The sequence below is a fragment of the Diplotaxodon limnothrissa genome, linkage group LG17 (assembly GCF_057381915.1).
Source record: "Diplotaxodon limnothrissa isolate DT_005_m linkage group LG17, D_limnothrissa_male_GT1.1, whole genome shotgun sequence".
NCBI classification, from domain to species: domain Eukaryota; kingdom Metazoa; phylum Chordata; class Actinopteri; order Cichliformes; family Cichlidae; genus Diplotaxodon; species Diplotaxodon limnothrissa.
Window position 1 is genome coordinate 7756309 of NC_140612.1, and position 19431 is coordinate 7775739.

The 19431-nt window shown below is 42.6% G+C and overlaps 1 protein-coding gene across 1 annotated transcript in view; it reads right to left on the reverse strand.

Moving 5' to 3' along the window:
- Positions 1-303: 303 nt before the first annotated feature.
- Positions 304-19431, reverse strand: part of lrp8 (low density lipoprotein receptor-related protein 8, apolipoprotein e receptor) — a 189031-nt gene continuing 169903 nt past the window's right edge. The window contains exons 14-18 of the mRNA XM_085375705.1: positions 19234-19375; positions 17127-17279; positions 14603-14971; positions 10095-10163; positions 304-7571 (exon numbers count right to left, since the gene is read on the reverse strand). Of these exons, the coding sequence (XP_085231831.1) occupies positions 7270-7571; positions 10095-10163; positions 14603-14971; positions 17127-17279; positions 19234-19375 (1035 nt within the window). The 3' untranslated portion in view covers positions 304-7269. The remainder of the gene's footprint in view (positions 7572-10094; positions 10164-14602; positions 14972-17126; positions 17280-19233; positions 19376-19431) is intronic.

Genomic DNA, 19431 nt, shown 5'->3' on the forward strand with positions numbered 1-19431 from the left:
GTACATCTTTTTTCTCCGTTTTTTTGCCGCTGTTGTTGTTTTTACAGATACATTTAAAACATTATCAAAAGATTTCTGCAGTATGAAAACGTATTATTTACAAGTCAGGATTCAAAACCACTGGACTGTACCACTCACTGGACACCCCCCTTGAGCCCCAACCCCACCACACTTTTATTTCCTCCCTTACAAAGAACGTTATTTCTTTACACAGTGCAGAAGGCTTTTTGAAAAGTTTTGTGCAACAAACAGCATAAAGAAAAAATGCCTGTCTTATGGCTGAGGAATGGTTAGAGGCCCGAATGTTTTTTTTTCCTTTTCTTTTTCTTTTTTTTAATCTTTCCTTGCAGACAAAGACATATCAGCAAGATTTCTGAGAAAATGTAGGTGGACAGTTTTGCCAAAAAAAAAAAAATCTGGAGCCTTAGATTTTCTTTCAATTTCTTCATCTTGTTTGACTGTGGAAGGACCATAAAAACGTATCAAAACATTCCCCCTGTACATATCATCATCATCATCATCATCCCGAGCCATGAAAAGATTTACACAAAGATCACCTTCTTTCCCGAAAGCCTTCATTTTACACAGAGTGCTCGAAAAATCTAGGCAACTGAACGCTGCCCCTTCAAGTAATCAAACATCAAGTAGATTACACATGAAACTAGAAATAGTCTGGTGAGGAGATAGAGAGGGAGAGACAGAGAAAGGAGGAGAGCAACAACTACAACTCACTTACACAGTCCAAAAAAAACCTCCCCACATAACAAAAAGAGGAGTCAGTGTATCGAGGAAAGTCACTGGGTCAACAAAAGCTAAGTGCCATCCAAGTAGAGTCACTGAGGGTTCCTTCCACAGTCCAAAACTGTAGCTCAAGGGGGAGGCCGCTTCTCCAAGCTGAGTGTGATTGTTCACCGGTTTGCTGGTTCACATTTTTCTTTCTATCTCTGGGGACTTCCTTATTATTTTTGTTGTTGTTTCAGGTTATTTCCTCCAGTGTTTTCTTTTTCTTTAATTCTTCCACTGTGTGCCTGTCTACCCAAAGACTGAGAGCCCTTGCCAAAGGAAAGATGTTCATGGGTGAGATGAAGATGAGAGGGTTGCAAGCGAATGAGAGTGCACAGAAACAACAGCGTGGACTTTGCCCTCGAAGCTAAAATTCAACAGTGCGACAGCCAAAGAAACACTTTAAAACTCACAGTTGGAATTACATTTGATACAGTGCTCGAGGAGATGAAGCGGTGGAGCGATGTGAGAAGAGCATTGTGGTTAAAGCAACGTAAGGTCTCCGCTCAGAAAAGGAAAAGACAAGCAACAGTACGATAAAATGGAGAGCACAGATCAGGAAGACTGTATCGGGGTTATCAGGACTGTTAGTATTTACTATTTACGCTGATAACAAGCAACAACTTCCTCCCTCGATTTAGTAACAATTTGCACAGTTTATGCACTTAAGATGTCCATTAGGATTGTTCTGAATATTTGTTTTCTCAATCAGTGAACGAGTTAAATAGAGTTAAATATCAAGGAGTTAAATATTATAAATATGCCTATACATATGCTTTTGCTGGTGTAAACAGTATGCATTCTACATAAAATAACAACTTATATTCATTTCAATCCTGTCACCTAGAAACTACACTGAAGCAAAACACAGTCTCTAGCAACACATTTTATATGTAGTAGCTGTAGGCGTCTATACATATAAAGGGACCATATTAGTCCTTTTATATAGTTCTGATATGATATATGTAAATATTAGCTCTGGTTTCTATTTGGACTGTAGGTGAGAGCTGTTTGAGCAGCAGTCAACTAAAAGCTCTAAAACAGAAAGGAAAATAGCTCTTCTGTTGTTTTGTATGCCATCTGTTCACCTTGAACATCTGATTGCCAATTCTAGTATATAACCATAATGTATTCTCCTTCAAAGACAAACAAAACAAAAAGACAAAACAACCTAGCATCTACAAGCGTCTGAACGATATAGAATTCTTAATTCTTAAAACCAATAGTCAAAATTGCTGATTTAAATTTGATAAACTCATATCAGCTGATATGTAGTTGTTTACTCATTTACACACTGCCTGATGTTGTTTGGATCTGCTGCTTGTTGCGTGTGTGGCAGTACCGCCAACAGGGAAGTTGCGACGCGCCCTCTAGTGGACAAACTATGCAACATCAACCAATAAAATCGGCCTTTCAGATAACATTTTAGTATTAAGTACCATATAAATGTCATTTCTAGGTGACAGCATTGATTCTGTGTTAAAAGTAAAATAGCAAAGCGTTCACTTCACCAGAACAAATGTACCCTGTTTTCTTCCTTCAACAAAAGGTAGTGAGTTCCAGTAACTCAGAAATCCATACAACACAACAATGCCAAGACCAACTCATTTAATTAACTCATTTTTCTCAAAGATTTCAAGTTTACTAGCAAGACATTTTTAGACGTACATCAACATTTTCAATTCAGTAAACACAGTCTACAAGGAAAAAGTTCATTTTAGTGCAGTATATTTCCCCATTAATTGTTAAAGAACTCACAGTATCGTTTATAATGTTGCACTTTGTTCTCTAAAGCAGCGATTACTAGATCAACACTGAACTAAAAAACAAATAGTGACCCAGTGCACTCTAAGCTTATCTGACCTAGAGGAAAAAAGCTGTTATAGCCGACATCACACCAGTGGTTAGTCCCTTAATAGTCTTGTAAATATGGAACAACAGTGAAGCAGATGTCTAGAGAGCCTATGGTCACAGTAAGCCCTCCATTGCCACTACAATTACTACCTTGAATAGTTACAGACAAAGAACTGTTCCGGACTTCTTTCAATGTCCTTCAGAATAGACGAATGTTCTTGAGGTGACCACACAGTGGACCAGCCAATCTGTCTTCACACTGTAGCCATAATAAGTTTCCTACACCTCAATAAATAAGCAATTTATTCTCCTACCTGCACCCCCCACCTCCAGCATGGAACTCGATTAGACCTGAAGCAAACATGGACATGAAGGAAAGTGTTGGCACGCAGAGCTGACTCAGCTCAGGGAGCTGTGATTTATTTAATCTTAAATTCACAAAGATAGCTTACATCCAGATTTTTCCATCACTACCTAATCTCTCCTTTGGGAACTGGATCCTATACGCATGAAAACTGCAGTGGCTAATCTACATCATTGTTTTCAGTGTTTAATCAAATCTGTTCAATATATGTCAATTCTTAAAGGCCTAAAAAGCAGTCACTGGTGGAAACTAACAAACCAGTCTAACGTCATGCTGAGTGGAGTCCCAATCTTCCCCACTGTGCAGTGCATTACATTTTTCTTCATCTGTACAAGGTGAAGATGAAGGGAGATGGCCTCCCCCTTGCGCTCGATCCTCCTCCGTTAGATGGATGTAGGGGGAGCGCGCTGCTGGAGAGGACTACGATTTACCTGTCTAGCTTGCTATTTGTCACACACAGTTCACACAACTGTGCTTCATAAACTGAGAGGAGAGAGTGCCATCCTTTCGAGGGAGGCGAGAGGAGCGACTGTCAGAATACGGCGATGCCAACACTGGCAGAAATCCGGGAAAACAAACGACCCACCGTTCATCTTCCAAGTACAAACCTGCTCACATATGGCGGCGTATAAATTCTGGCAGTCAAGCCCTACACCACCTTTCATCTTTGTTTTCCTTGCCTTTCTGTTCCTCCCTCGTGGTTATCTGAGCTTCTACGCTGAAGCTAAGCCTTCCAAGAAATAGTGAAATCCATGAATAATAACCGTCATTAATCAACTGTTGCATGAATACATAATCTGAGACCGTACTGAGTCTAGGATGGAAGACTTTAACATTTGCATTGGGAACTTGTGTGTGTGTGTGTGTGTTATTTAGTCATATTGGATTTACTAGTCCAATATGTAGGATCTTACATGCAGCATTGATCAGATTCATTAGGCAAGAATGGAAGACGAGTGTTTCATGTATTTATAGTTTAGACCATCCAAAACTGCCTTACAGAGTATATAATGTGTTTTAACTGTGCTTAAAACTGTCAAATTTTCAATTAGGACACTAAACGATGTCCTGAATAAGAACGCTGGCAATTTGCCTCGACTACTTGTAACAGTTCTGCTATTCTGTCATCGCGGCCTCTAGTGATTCCCTATTCCAGCACAAGATGAGCAATTATTACAATATTCATTGGCATGAATCGCAACCGATTCAATAGGCTGGAAGCTGGTTCGAAGCAAGCCAAGGAAGATCAGGTCCCATTTTTCAAATCAGCGCTCAGCTCAGTCGGCCTCGGTGTGTTACTCATCTGCGCACCGCACAGAGACGGTGACAAGACATAAGAAATACAGCATCACATCCAGAAAACACACAGCTGCATTGTTAAAAAGGGGGAGTAAAGGTAGCCCCCCACCCCACCTCATCCCAAAAAACAAACAAACAAAAAACTCCAGCTGGGACTGATGTTTAAGGGGTCACTCAAAGTCAAACACCTCTGTGTTTTCTTGCTGTGATGAGCTTGTCATCTCACTCTTCATTTCCTCCAGGATTCCCATACAGCAAGTGCAGCATGCACTTACATGTTTTTAAATCCGATCACTAAACAACTATTTAACATCCAATTCCCTGCATCAATTCAAAAGAATATGTTCTCGCTGCTAGAATATTGACGCTGGCAGATGCAAATGAAGACTCAGAAACACATGTGGGATTCTTGCTACTCAGTGCAAACAGGAAAACAATCCCAAGTTCATTATTGACTGTATGTACACCTCTGATGGCAGAGGCCAGGGGATTACCCATAATCCTTTGCCTTTTCTACCCTGCTGCTTTCAGCCTTGAGGCACTACCCTCTGGTAGCACAAACCCTCCAATTGCAAAGGGAAAAAAAAAAGAAAGAAAAAAGTCTCCTTTATCCCCAAAATCACCTCTAAATGTACGATGACCTCATCAGTTTTCCTCTCCTTGGCTATATTTAGCTTTACAGTAAGTGAAAGGGCAAATTTGAGGGACTAGGTGTGAAAAAGGATGACACCCCCCTGCAACAAACCCCTTCAAAAAGGTCTCTTTACATGACAATGAAGAAATACAGCGTCCTTGCTTGCCACTGTACTGCACCATCCTTCCAAACTTGTCTTTCGTGCTGTGCACTGAGAGGTGCTGGTCACATATTTACAACAGCAAACGCAACAGAAATAAATACAGTGAAAGCACGAGGAATTTAAAATGATGCACGCCGCCTTCTCCTGCTTGCACGGCAGCCAGAAATCCTTTTATTTACAAAGTGCACTGAGACAGCTGAATGAGGTTAGTATGGACAATATCATCATCAAGCAGCATTTTGAGTAGCACTGGTGCTAACAAGAGGCAGAGAGAAGAGAGGAGTGGAGCAGAGGCTACTAAACTAATAGTAGTAGTAGTAGCTAATAATGGTAGTAGTGTTACTCCAGTGGAGACGGTAGGAGATGGAGGTGGGCTTTAACAGGTGTACATGTCATCCCTGCTCTTTAAAAACAGGGAGGCAAAATGAGGTCTCCTTTTCTTTTCTCCTCTGCGTTGTACTGGCCTCATTGTAGTGGTCTAGAGGCTGTGGTGAGAGGAGGGGGCCAGTATGGGAGCGCAGGGGTGCAGGCTGCATCCCCCTCCTCCCTCAGGGATAGCCATCATCCTCCAGACTGAGTGCCACGCGCTGCAAACAGCAGATAAAAAGACCGTTACCACAACAGGCTGGTTAAGGAGAAGGAAGTGAGATAGAACAGCGGGGAATGAAAATAGAGAAGCTCAGTGGAAAAAGAGGAGAAAGGGAGACAAGATTCCAGTCTAGGTGGAACCCAGAAGAAAAATGGCAGCTTTGTTATGTGATGCCCTCTCACTATTCTGCCTCCTCTCCCCAACCTTCGTCTTCGTTTCTTTCCAATTCAGCCCCCCCCAACGTGTTGTTTGTCCCCTCCTTCCCTGGCTGCTCGTAGCGAGGAATGCAGGCTGCCTGCCTACGGTTGCGAAAGTCTGGCCCACATAATGCAAGCCTGATTTCTCTGGCTGCCCGAGCTGCCACACTGAGACAAAGGGCAAGAAAAAGTTAGGACGAGAAAAGAAGAGGAAGAAAACCACTAAAGAGATAAAAGGCAATACATAAGATTTGTACAAATGTTTGTAATAAAACTGGGAAAACGAGAGAGAAGGAGTAAAGCCCCCTCTCTCGTTCCGCGAGGGTAGGTTGTTACTTCGACCTTGAATCTTAATATGACTCAGTCGTGCACCTGTTTCAGTGTCTGTCTGAGCGTGCTTCCCGCCTGTCATCATGCCAGTGATACCCAGAATTCTTTGCCTTCTTTCTCTCCGGGGTGACACAAAGAAATCTGTGTTACCATGCCAACAGATCAAAGCGCTAGACTCCCGTCTCGCCCTCCCTCCTTTATGCTTTTTGGCTGCCCTTCGCCGCTTGCTCTCTGACACCCAAAACAAGAAGCATATTCGGTAAATGTCATAAACTCCTAATGACGCACAGTCTGGATTTAAGGGCATTTTACTTTACTGCTACGTGTTGCAGCTGCCACTGTATCCAGGGTTTGTAGAAAATGCCGCTTCCAGTGACTTTTAAAACTGCATATACATCAATGGGAAGTCATCAGGGTAATCCTGAAATTGCGTTGCTGAGATTTATGGTTTCTGCAAGATAAATTTTATTTCGAGAGAGTCCTTCATCCTGATTTGTGCTCCTTTTTTCAAATTTTGTGTGACCTCAAAACAAAATCGCATTAGTTCAATGCTATGACGCAACTATCTACTCTACATGTCCAATTTATTTGTGAGCAGTGGCTATAGAGCAACTCCTCTTTCACCTCTCTTTTTTTGCATCTCATCTGCACTAATCATGATTTCTTGGCTGCTGAACCTTTCTGAAGCAAAGGAATAATGCTTTGCCTGTGCACAAGGGTTTTGTCAGGAAATGGGGATCACTCACTTCAACAACCAAAAACACTAACACGATGCACAAATAAATGGGATGGCGGGTCGGCAGCAGGGATGTATCGCATGAATATGGTCGCTGAAGGTGAACGAAATGTGTGTCGAGGGTTTACGTGTACGCGTGACAGGTGTGTTCGGTAATTACTTCAAAAACATAAAGAAATAAAATGATATGTGAACGTGTGCGAGCCTGTTCTTTCTTTCCACCAGGCTGACATGTACAAGAAAACGGGCTTTTCCAAACCCTCGTGCCAACTCCCATTTTCCAAATATTTCACACCTCTTCCTTTCCTCCGCAGTACCTCTCACTTAGCGTTCGAGAGCATCGGCGCCCCCGAATACCAGTGAGAGTTGTTGTCTGTGACGCCGCCCCCTAGAGGAAGCGCTATGAATGGCTGACTGTGGCTGCCACTCACTGCTGGGTAGACGTGACCGATGGACTCGCTCTGACGCCCGATGTGGATTTCGTCGTCGTCATCCTCTGTGGTTTTGCGGTACACTGGGTTGTCGAAGTTCATGCTCTTGGTGTTCTTGCGCCGCCAGTTGCGCCAGACCAGGTATCCACCGGTGCAGAGCAATCCGATGACCACTGTGGCAAGGATAGGGACTGCATGTGTTTAACACACACACAACAACAACACACGGCGGGAGCGTTAACACAGCCCGGGGGACACAGAGCGGCGCTTTAAGCACTCACGCACAAACACACGTTGCACTGTTCACCTGAAGGCTCATTATTTTTCAGTTTTGGTTTTTGAAATGTTGTTTGCATAACAGCTTCTCAAAAATTTTAAAAACAAAACAAAACAAACAACAAAAAAAAACATGGAAATATTCGCCTTCTGGAAAACGTCCAGAGGTGCACAAGGAGATGAACCTGAAGGGGAAGCAGTCCACTTTTCTGAAACTGTTAGAAAAACTGGTGGCACTTTATGCATCTGTTTCTATAAATTTAGTGGGCTGAGCTTTTTATGTTTCATCCCCCGTATGTCTTCTGTATCTGCATTTTAAAAAATCTAAGCATTTATTAGAGAAACAATGAGCCTTCAAAGAGGAACTAATCATTCATTGCATTATATCCCCCCCTCAGTGTCACGAAACGATCAAAAACATGCACACACAATATGCAACATAAATGTCTGCATGGTACACATGCACATAAACATCATTCCAACACACACACACACGTGGGCACACTGAACCAAACTGGCATTTTATATTAAATCTGTAACCATTCAAGCCCTGAAGACACTGATTATGACCTTGTTTTTGAATAAAAGCCCCACAAGGTTGCTTAATTGTCATCAGCATATAATCCTGGTGCGCATTGCTCAAAAAACAGAATTTTGGGCAATGATTTATAATTTTGTATTTTATTGCACCGAAAAATTAATATCTGGAGTGTCCGGATGGGGTTATGGGAGGAGAATAAGAAGAGGGTAAGAGGAGGAGAGAAGACGGGGAAAGGGTTGGGATTTGGAGGATTTGAGATAAGCGCCGTCTCTCCTCTTTCATTACCATATCAGCATAACTGCCCTGCAAGGACCTGTGTGTGTGTGTACAGTGCATGCTTTAGAGTTTTTGTATAATGAAAGCGCAAACACCCAAATCAGAGGTAAGTCAAGGAGGTTTGGATATGTGTGCCTGCATTCATAGATGTGTTTTCCTACGCTACAGTACGCTTGTCTAATTGCGACTTTATTAGATAGACACTTGAGATTCCTTCGTGGCTGGGTTGGAAACCCCAGCTCCTCCTTTGTTCTTCTCTAAATGCTCAATGGTTTAAAGGGAAAAAAAACAAAAAACCCATCAGCTTTCCTCTCATTTAGAAAATTTATCTCCAATGAGCGAGTGGCAAAACAGCCTGTCTTTGGCTAAAACTGATAATCATTGCTGGGCTGCTTCCCCTTACGGAGCTGTGGGTGGGTGTGGTGCATTGCTGGGTATGAGCGGAGAGCTGGGGTGCAGAAATCCAGCCCGTGTGGACCTCCAACATTAATGTTTCAAAGCTGCTAAAAAAAAAAAGATTTGTGGTGGCAATAAATGGGAGAAGGACAAAAAAAGGATAAAGCGGAAAGGGTTAATAGTCTCCGGGGTTATTTTAATGAGCTGATATTTCAACTATAGAGACTGGAAAGAGAAAAAAAATAGCTTTACAATCTTTTAGCGCTCCCCTGAATTATCAAACTTGTTAATATTAGGGATGAAAGAGATCTCAATTAGTGGCATATGCTGCCACTATAAGGCCATTTGCACATTCAGCTGATTTCCCAGTCACGTTGGGCATGAAAGTATGAAATATTTCCATAAAATTCGATTTTCATTTTAATCGGAGCTAATAGAGTAGATTAACTTTTCTAAGCCGGTTTGATTGAAAGAACTACAATTGCCTTTTTCTGCCTTTGTAGAGGCGGCTTGATGGTTTTCTCTTTATGTTTCATTGCCTAAACAGACAACAGCATTATGTCTGAGGTCATTAGCTTCCTGCTCCAGGCCAAAAACACAATTTCATGGCATTAATCCACTTTTCTCTCCCCTCGTCTCCCGTATAACCCACTCTTAGTCCGCTCGGTCACAGAAATAGGTCAGAACATTGGCCTGATTGATACGATCTGATCAGAGCGGTGAACACGAGCAAAATGTACTAACAGCTGGTCGTGTGATGACAAAACCTGAATTGAATTTCACATTTGCTCAAATGTCATTAATAATGACATAATGTGCATATTACAGCAGCCTGGCCGTTTACTGACAGAGGGGCTCACTTCCATGTAATGGCTTTTTCTAGCCATAGGCCACGAGGATGTTGCTGGATAATACCATACCTCAGTACATTTTTTCAATAGATGCGATACAATTTTATGCCTGAATCTCACTATTGAACCAGATATAATGTGTTGAATTGTTATTATTTTAATGAGAATGTTTTAGATTTAATCAGCCAGGTGGAAACGCAAACATCCTAAAACCCAGGCACACGCACACAAACACATAACCTCATACTCACACGCACACACATTAACAACAAAACGCACGCAACATGCAGTTAAGCAGACTTGAAGGAGCGAGGAGGGAGAGGCAGGCAAGCAGAAAGCAAAGACAACACAGTGAGGGAGTCAACAGTACTCACCGATAGGAATGACTATCCCCAGAACAGCTACTGTGATGTTGTTACCTATGAGGTAGTGATCACTCGCAGCTGAGATGAACAGAAAGATGGAAGACAAGAAAAAAAGAGAATCAAACCAAGAAAAAGTTTTGCTTCAAACCCCACCAAGTGCCCTCCTAGAGAGCAAGAGAGATTTCAACACGGGAACATCAAAAGAAAGGCTGGAAAAGGATATTTGCATAATATAAGGGCAGAGAATCCATCTGATTTCAGTTTGGACTGCTGACTTTGTCTTCCCCAGCAGCATGTGTAAATGAAAAAGCCAATGAATCACACAGGGATGGCATAAAAATGCAGTGAGATGCCTTTTAATACACGAAGGAACAAATGCGTTTCCAGAAACCAATGCATCAGAATTTGTATGAATATAAGCAACGAGCACATGATCTCTTTTTTTTTTTTTTTTCTCAAAAAATGACATCAGAAACAGCAGTATGCGACATTACGTGATGGCAGAGCTTCAGTTCATCCTTTGTCATTTTTTTTTTTTTTTTTTAATAAATAGGACAGGGGGAATGAATGAGAGAAAGAGGGGGAGAGAAAGAAAGAAAACCAAAGGGGAGAAGAGACGGTGAGAAGGGGGGGGAAGAGAGAGAAAAAAAAAAGAACTCCTGGGTCACCTGTATGGAGAAAAAAAAAAAAAAACAAACAAAAAAAACAAACAGAGGAGACAGCAAACAACAAAGAGCAACATAATAATAGAGAAAACAAAGCACCATCACAATAAACTAGCTAGTCATAGATATCAATATTTACTAAATAATAAACGATATTGTGCAGCACGCAAGATAGACAGCGCACAGTGTGCTTTGAGGTAGCAGCCAAGAAAGCTTTAGTCCGCGTCTGTGAATACCCATGTGTGCATACCTGTGTGGATCAGCATGCTTGTATTCCAAAGGTTTCTCCATGTAATGATCTGCTAGGGAGTGTGGGGGGGCCACAGCCCCGTCCTCCAGGGTGTGAAGCGGGTATGGAGGAGATCAAAACTCCAGACATCCAGAGGCCCCCAGAACACAAGAGACCATGGAAGACCAACAGAGGGGCAGCCGCGCCACTGTTCCAGTAAGAGCTGAGGAGAGTCCCAGATGAGGGCTCGCCCAGCAGCCGCGGAGCAGAAGTCAGGGGGAGTTGCAGTGACGCGCCCGTGAGCTCCGCCGGCCCCCAGCTGTGCCTGAGTGACTGAGCCCCAGGCCGAGAGGCCGGGGGCACCCCACCTCCAAAGGGGCCCGAGCACATGATCTCGCATTACTCCATTCTTTTTCTACGAGACGTTTCAAAACTGTGTCACAATGCAATGCAGAAGACATTTATTCTGGACATGCTTTGCATCCTTACTCCCCTTCAGCTCTCACCCCAACAGGTCGGCGGGGGAGCTTTTGACATTAATCTCGCTCCCAACCCTCGTATTAGCAGCAGGCTAGCTGTTAGCCAAAAGTGTGATCAGATGGCTATAATGAAGTCTGGTAAGGAAGATTAACACAAGAGAGCACAGTGCTGGCCCTGCATACTGATTGGCTCATTCGACAAAGTGACTGTTCCAGTTCTATGGCTGGCAAAAAGAGACAGATGGCATGTGATGGATGTGACAGACAATGCAGGCGCACATTATTCTTCATAAATTAAATCATATAGTGAATGAAATGCAAATAAATGCACACACGTGCGCACACACGAGAGCCACAAAAGGTGAAGCGACTTCAGACAGCGAGTTCTGAGTCAGCAGAAGCGAATTTTGGCTTTTCTTAAGTGTGAGTGACGTCCAGTGGGTCCAACAGTAAGACTCAAAAAGGCAGATTAACTGAATCTCATTAAAGAAACTGCTCTGGAAGGAGGCTGTTCTGGAAAGGGAGGGCACTGAGAAAGGGAGAAGAAGAAGAAAAGGGGACAAAAGTCTCAATTTCATGAGGGTCATTCTTACTGGAGGGATTTTAATATCAAAACGTTTACTGCCACTTATTATTTAAATATAACTGTCAGGGTTAGAATGCTATATCCAGTACAATTAACAATGATTAATAAAACAGTATATCGTAAATATACTGCTCAAAAATATACTTTAAAAACACATCAGATCAATATCTGTACTGATATGGACTGGGTAATGTGTTAGGAATGAGAAGATGCCACATCGAAATGAAAATGATCAACCCACAGACGGCTGAATTCAAAGAGACCCTGAAAATCAAAGTGAAAAATGATGCAGCATGCTATTGCTGTTTTGTGGAAATTTCATTGCAGCATCTCAAAATGGTATGTGCTTGTACACATCCCTGACCAAGATGGGGCACACTCGTAACAGGACGACGGATGGCGTCCTGGGAGATCTGAACCAGGGCTTCACTGAACTCCTGGACAGTCTGAGGTGTGACCATACAGGATCGGATGAACCAAAACATAACATCCCAGAGGTCTTTTAGTGGATTTGGAACTGCCTGCACACTTTTATCACATGAGGTCAGGCACTGTCGCACACCAGAAGGAACCCAGGAACAAGTGCACCAGTGTAGGGTCTGACATTGGCTCCAAGGATTTCATCCTGGGAGCTAATAGTAGTCAGGGTGCCATTGCCTAGCCTGTAGAGGTCTGTGCCCCCCAGACCATTATTAACCCGCCACCAAACCTGTCATCTGGACGTTGTTACGGGCAGCATCATGGCTTCTACAGACTCTTTCATATCTGTCACACGTCTGTTTTTTTTGTTTTTTTCCCCAAAATCTTGAAATTAATTTTCTTTAATGTCACTGAAAGATGTGCAAAATTACTACCGATATCAAAAGAAAACATTGGTTACCAGCTGTGTTTAATCTTTGCCCTCCCCAATCAGACTCCTGGTTCTCCCTCGCCCCACCATGCCCTCCCTCCCTCCCCCCAGCAGCGTGTAACAGCTGATGCCGGCAAACTTGACAGTGTGCACCGAGTTGAAAATTATAACACATGGCCCGTGGGTTTGCAGACTCGTCTTGTTCATGCCCCATTTTTCTCATCTGTGTCTGCTCCACCTCTCATCTGGAGCACTTGTGGTGTGCTGAGGAGGGCTGACAACTTCAGAGACCGGAAGAAACGTGCCTCTCGCCTCTTAGTAACTCTGAAGTACCGCGACCCCTAAAGTAATACAGCAGGCAACCTCTTTAATTCCCAGAAAATCACTTTCTCTCCCGCCTCTTTTTCCATCCCGTCGTTTCATATCCATGTAAATGCCGCCTTTCCTCCCAACAGTGTGTCATCTACAACTCCCATCCTCCCCGTTAAAGTGCTGGACTGTCATGTTCTTTTTCGCTCTCTGTTCACTCTTTGTTCTCTGTGGCTTTACTGTCTCACACTGCACGTTTTTGTTTTTTTCATTTAACATTCCTTCGTTTTACTCCTTGCTCTGTTTCTCATTCATTTCCCTGTCCTCCAACTCCCACTTAAAACTTTCATCATCTTTCCCTGTTTCTCTCCATCTGTACAGCTTTTTTTCATCCTCAACACCTGCTCTTTTAATTCTTTTTTCTCTCCTCTAAATTACTTGTTAGAATGACATAAAGATATACAAGTATTATGATAAGTGTTTTAGTGTTAATCTTTCTTTTAGGGCATTTAAATAGTGCACAGACCCATTATCTGACATAAATATATATTCATCTAAAGAGTCAGTATTAAAAAGGGAACCTTTTTCATTTTCTTAGAAACAAAAGACAAAATAAAAAGCTGCCTCGGCAGGTTGACTGTCTCAATTTAATATTGCCATGCAGTAAAAAAGCTAAGAAGACTTTCAAAACAACTGCTGAAAAATACTGATCTCACAATTTGGTGGCTTCATCAATTTTGCTGCGTGGTGCTATCAAGGATTCTCGTCCGCTTCCAAGTACAATTTAATTCTTAGCGTGGCTTTGTAAACCATTGTTACGGCTGTTAGTCTGCTGTCACTGTTTGTCTGGGCTGCAAAGTGGTATTTTTCTTGCGAGCCAGTGAAGCGTGATTGGCGCGAGAATGAAGAACACTGCCAGTTATAGAAAGAGAGCGAGCGAGAGCTAAAGAGAGAAGGGGAGAGAGGTACAGAGGGAGAGACCAAGACAGAGATAAAGACAAAGAGAGTAAGAGAGAGGCTGTCAGAAAGTGAGGATGAGTGATGAGTAGTTTTATGCGAGAATGGAGGGGACTGTCATTTCTTAGCTCTGACACTTCTGTTAAGACGCTGGTCGCGAGGGATCAACAGTAAGCAGACCGAGACAGTGCAGGCCTGTGAAGCGTTCGGACGGGTGTGTGAGCAGATGAGAAAAGGAATAGAGGAGGAGGTCGTAGGGCCAGTAAAGCAAATGATCAGAGGGAAAAGTGGAGGGGAGGAGAAGCTAGAGAAAGGAGGGATAAAAGTATTGGTTTTTAGCTTCCTGCTGATTTAATGATGGTGGTAACAGCAGTGATGGTAGCAGAGCAGAAGAAAACACTCGCTTTACACACATCCACATTCCTGTCATCATGTCACTTACCTCTGTGGGAGAGGTTGGCATTGCTCTCTTTCTGAATGCTGTTGGGAGCCACGGCAGCCAATAAGGGGGTGTGTGTGGACGTGGACTTCTGACTAGTGCTGCTCAAACTGGTCGTCTCTGTACTGGTAGCGGCGGGAGTCCGAGGGTGCTCTGTGATTCTGCCGCTCCTGGTGGTCTGAGGAGGGGCTGGTGTTGTAGTCTTGGCTGTGGGTGGTAATGTGGTAGTAGCAGAGGTGGTGGTGGTGGTGGTAGAGGGTGTTGTGGTCGTGGCAACGGTTGTGGGAGTTGTTGTTGTTGTGCTTGTTGTGGTGGTCGTCGTGGAAGTTGTGGTTGCGGTGGAGGCAGATGTCGTGGTTGCTCGGGGTCGAACTGCGCAACAGAAAAACAACCAGTAGGATTTGAGATTTCTCTCCAGACTGCTCAGCTGTTGCAGCCATTTCCACTTGTAAGCTCTGCATCAATATTCAGCATACAACTGCAGTCAACAGCAATGCCTCCATTGTCTTATAAGATGAGATCTATAATCTCTTCTGAGGGTTCTGGGTCTACCATGGGGTCTCCTACCAGGAGCGCGCCTGCAAAACCTCCAAAAGGAGGCATCCATGAGGCATCCAAAATAGATGCTCAGCTGGTGTGTTTGATACGCAGGAGCAGCGGCTCTACTCTAAGGTCCCTCCAGAAGTCCAAGCTCCTCAGTGTCTCATCTCTAAAGCTGAGCCCAACCACCTTATAGAGGAAATTCATTTTAGGTGCTTGTATTCATGATCTTACTCAGATTTCATGACCATAATCTCATAATTATTTATTTATAGGCTTTGAACTGAAGTCTGTAGATCTTACATCACACCACAGGTTTGGATTGAGACATAAATGGATCAGTAAATGAAAAGCTTCACGTTTCAGCTTTCAGCTGCACCACAGCAGTCCGGTATAACGCCTGTGTTACTGCTAATCAGAAGTGTGACACTTTAAAGTCCTGTACAGCACCACATAGGTACCGTGACAGGTACTGTGATATTTCTATGTACATACTGTGCTAAAGTGCATTCACACATTCATAAGTAACAAGTTGCCAGATGGATAAGTTGCACAAGCGCATAATAAGCAGAATTTAGTGCAAGCGTTGCAGTCAGTTGTTGCAAACATCATATCACATCACAAGAAATGATCTGAGAAAACACTACGTTGTTAAAGCAGATGTACTACACCAGTACGTTTGGTTCATAGTGTACTACATGTACTAAAAGAAGTATTCAAGTCAGGGATTTTAGCTGAAGCTAAATTACACCACATGTCACCCCAGGCTCTTCCTCTGATCACTGTTTTTTTTTTTTTTTGGTGTATCAGATTTACACAAATCCCAGTGCACACACTGCTGCTGATATAACATTCGGGTTTGTGTTTTCTAAACATTATTTTTAATATAAGTGATATGCGTTTCTTTGTGGTTGTAAAACTGAAATTTTGATCCAATACAGTCACAATTAAACCAGTGAGTTTTTCCACCAGAAATGTTTGTGTTACAGTAAGAATCCAAAAAGCTTTGGTACAAATGCACTCACTGCCCCTGCACCTACTCCCAGCCTCTCTCACAGGGATTCTTTGAAATATTGCCTCAATACATCTTCATCGTCTCTTTCCCCCCGTTTCTCTGTGTCAGCTCCTCCTAGCTCACCTATATAGACATTAGGTGTAGGTCTAGTAAAAATAGCAACGTTACAAATGTAGTGACTCTATAAGGGCAGGGGGACAAGCTGACTGATGAAATAAGGTCAGCGAGGTAGGTTAGAAGTGCAGGGAAGAGTCCCTGACCTAGTTCCCAAGATAGTTTTACACAACACTTAAGGTTCAGATTCTCTGAAGGATCCAGGGCACTTTTAGCTTTGTAAACATTGTACTGTTAAATTGCAGACATTGAAAAATACTGTATTTGGAGTATCCAAAGTATTATGACAAATAGAAACAGTATAAATAGAAACGCTTTATATTTAGAATTTTAAATATTTGTGCTTAAATATGACCTAAAAGATGATCAGACTTTAACACTAGTCACACAGACGAACATAACTCAAATAAATAAATGAGACAAAAATATTCTTGGTAATTTAATCCAGTATTACACGGCTTGCATGTTTGTGGGTTTATTCAAATGAACTTCAGGTCTTTCCAAAATATTTCTGTCAGGTTAAGTTTGACTTAGAAACAAGCTCATTCCAAATAATTTTACTTATACATAGAATGACTTGTGTGCTTCGTTCTTGCAGCCTTGCTGTGCACCACTGCTGTTCTATGTTGTACTGATGGAGTAGCTGAGAAGTTAGCCTGGATTCTTTGTGCTCGTAAAAGAATTTAGGAACCGGAGAAAATTCAGGCCTTACTATTGGACTGATCACTGTTAGCCAACGACCCCTGAGAATGGCAACAATGCTCCTGAATTTCACTGTGATCCTAGCAGCGTGAATCTCATGTGACATTTATCCACACGAATCATTCATTCAGGTGTGCCTGTGGAATGTAGACTTACTGATCGCGCAGCGTCTCATGTCTGGTCCTAGCTCCATGCCGTCAGGACAGGCGCAGGTGTACTTGGGGGAGTGGTCTGTGATCTGAGGCGCCTTCAGGCAGAGGTACTCGCAGCCACCATTAGGCAGTGTGCCCATATTACAGGTATCAGGACCTTTGGGAACACAGGCAGAAATGTAAAAATATTAAAAAAGACTTTTGGCAACACATTTATCTCTTGGAAAACAATAAAACCCCAAATGTTTTATTAACGAGCTGTACTGGAAAAGGAAAAAAAAACTTGCACAAAGCCCAAATCTCAACAGCCCAAATTTTATTCAAATTAGAACAAAGAAAATATATCAAAGGTTTAAAATTACAGAATGTACAATTGTAACAAAAAAATAAGGCCACTTTGAATTTGATGGCAATAACTAGTCTTAAAAAAAGTTGGGACACGGGTAAGAAAAGGCTGCAAAAGTAAGTGCTAATGAAAAAGAACCAGCTGGAGAAACATTTTGCAACTAATTATGTTAACTGGAAACATGTCAGTAACACGACTGGGGATAATCATGTTATATTATATCATCTCGCAGATGCTGAGGTTCATCAATCTGCAGAAAAAAACACATGAAAAACTGGATGAACCTAAGAAAAAGAAAAACCAGCATCAAATTTGACACGTAGGCGCCGGTATCTCATCAGTAAAAAGTTTCTGCTGCCATCAAACTATTAACTAGTTTGATGCTAGATTTAGGAATCTAATCTTTATTCCACACACTTCCTCTTGCTGACTTTAGAGATGCGTAGGTGAATGCAGGAGAGTCTCAACTGCTTTTAATCTCTGTAACCCAAATAAAAAATTTACATGTAGTTTCTTAAGCACAGTTGCAGACTCATGGAAAAACACTGCAGTTTTGTGTCATGTGGGGAAGCGCGAGAATTAGGTCAGGTCGCAATCTTTCCTGATTTCTTATGTAGCTTTGGAGAGCAGCACGCCATCAGCTGTCAGGAAAAACAGCAATATCACTTGCTACACAGAGTGAGATTTTAATAAGCTGGGAATACATTTATACTTGATGTACAGTATCTCAGCATAATGACTATGTAATGAGAACAGCTGTCTAAGTTCTCAAAGCTCCAAATGTGGTAAAAGGTTTGGGAAGGAGTCATCAAACTGGGGAGGATGGGAAAAAAAGGTTAAGGAAGAGTGTAGGAAGGAAAGAAGAAAACAGAGGAGGAGAGAGAGGGAGGCAAGAGAAAAGTGAACGAAAATGATGAGGATGAGGATGAAGAAGGAAAAAAGAAGGACCGAGATGATAACAACAACAAAATTATGTTGGTTTTAAGCCATAAAAGCGTCACTTTCTCCTCCTGCGCTGCCTCTCTTTGGTCTCCAACTAAGAAGAGTGAACCTAGGCTTCAAAGACCCACTGAGCGCACAAAAAATTAATAATAAAACAGACACAACTTGGGAAGGATCGGCATTTGGGAGAAAACATTTTCCAATTCTGTGACTTCTTTTTTTGACCAGGACTCTTGATTTATTAATGAGGGAATGCAATTAGCTGCCTGCTGGCGCACAGACAAGATTGCTTCTGAGCGCTCAGTGAGTGAGGAGAGAAAACAAAGCATGAAAACACTCGCACAAACACATTTCTGGCACGCAGTGTCAAACACACCCAGGTATTCACAAGCAGAGGTGTTGACAGGCACACACGCGTGCGTGCAGTCACACACATCGAGAGTGCAAAAAAAAAGAAAGACAAACACATCGTTTTGACGTGCCCGTCACATCCACCGGTCTAATCACACTCATCAGATTATCTGTTTATTGTTTCAGACCGTTTCACTAAGTGGATCCTCGTGTCTATGTGCTGATAATGCAATGCTTTGTACTCAGGAAGGAGGTTAGATTTTGTGTATCCTGTGTGCACATACGCCCCAAAATCCTGCTCATTATACCGAACAAGATCCTGCACGCTTACGAGTGGCAAACAGCACCTAGACAGAGACTGGGCAGTATGACAGACTGAAAACGAAACGGACATTTTGACTTATTTGAGGTCATCTGGGACAGCCCCACTTAGATCACCTGTGCTAAGCTTCTATGCGTTTCTTCTTCTTACCCTTGGGCTGCCTCTGTTCATGAAACACCACCAGGTCCAGGGGGTTGTTAAGGTCCTCTGCGACCTTGGCCACATCGTGTCCCGTCAGTCGGTTGGCGCTGTATATCGCTTCATCTTCCAAGTCTGTCCAATACACGCGATCCTGGGTTAAAATAAAGCAAAGTCAGCTTGAGAATTACACAAATAAATAAAAAGCCC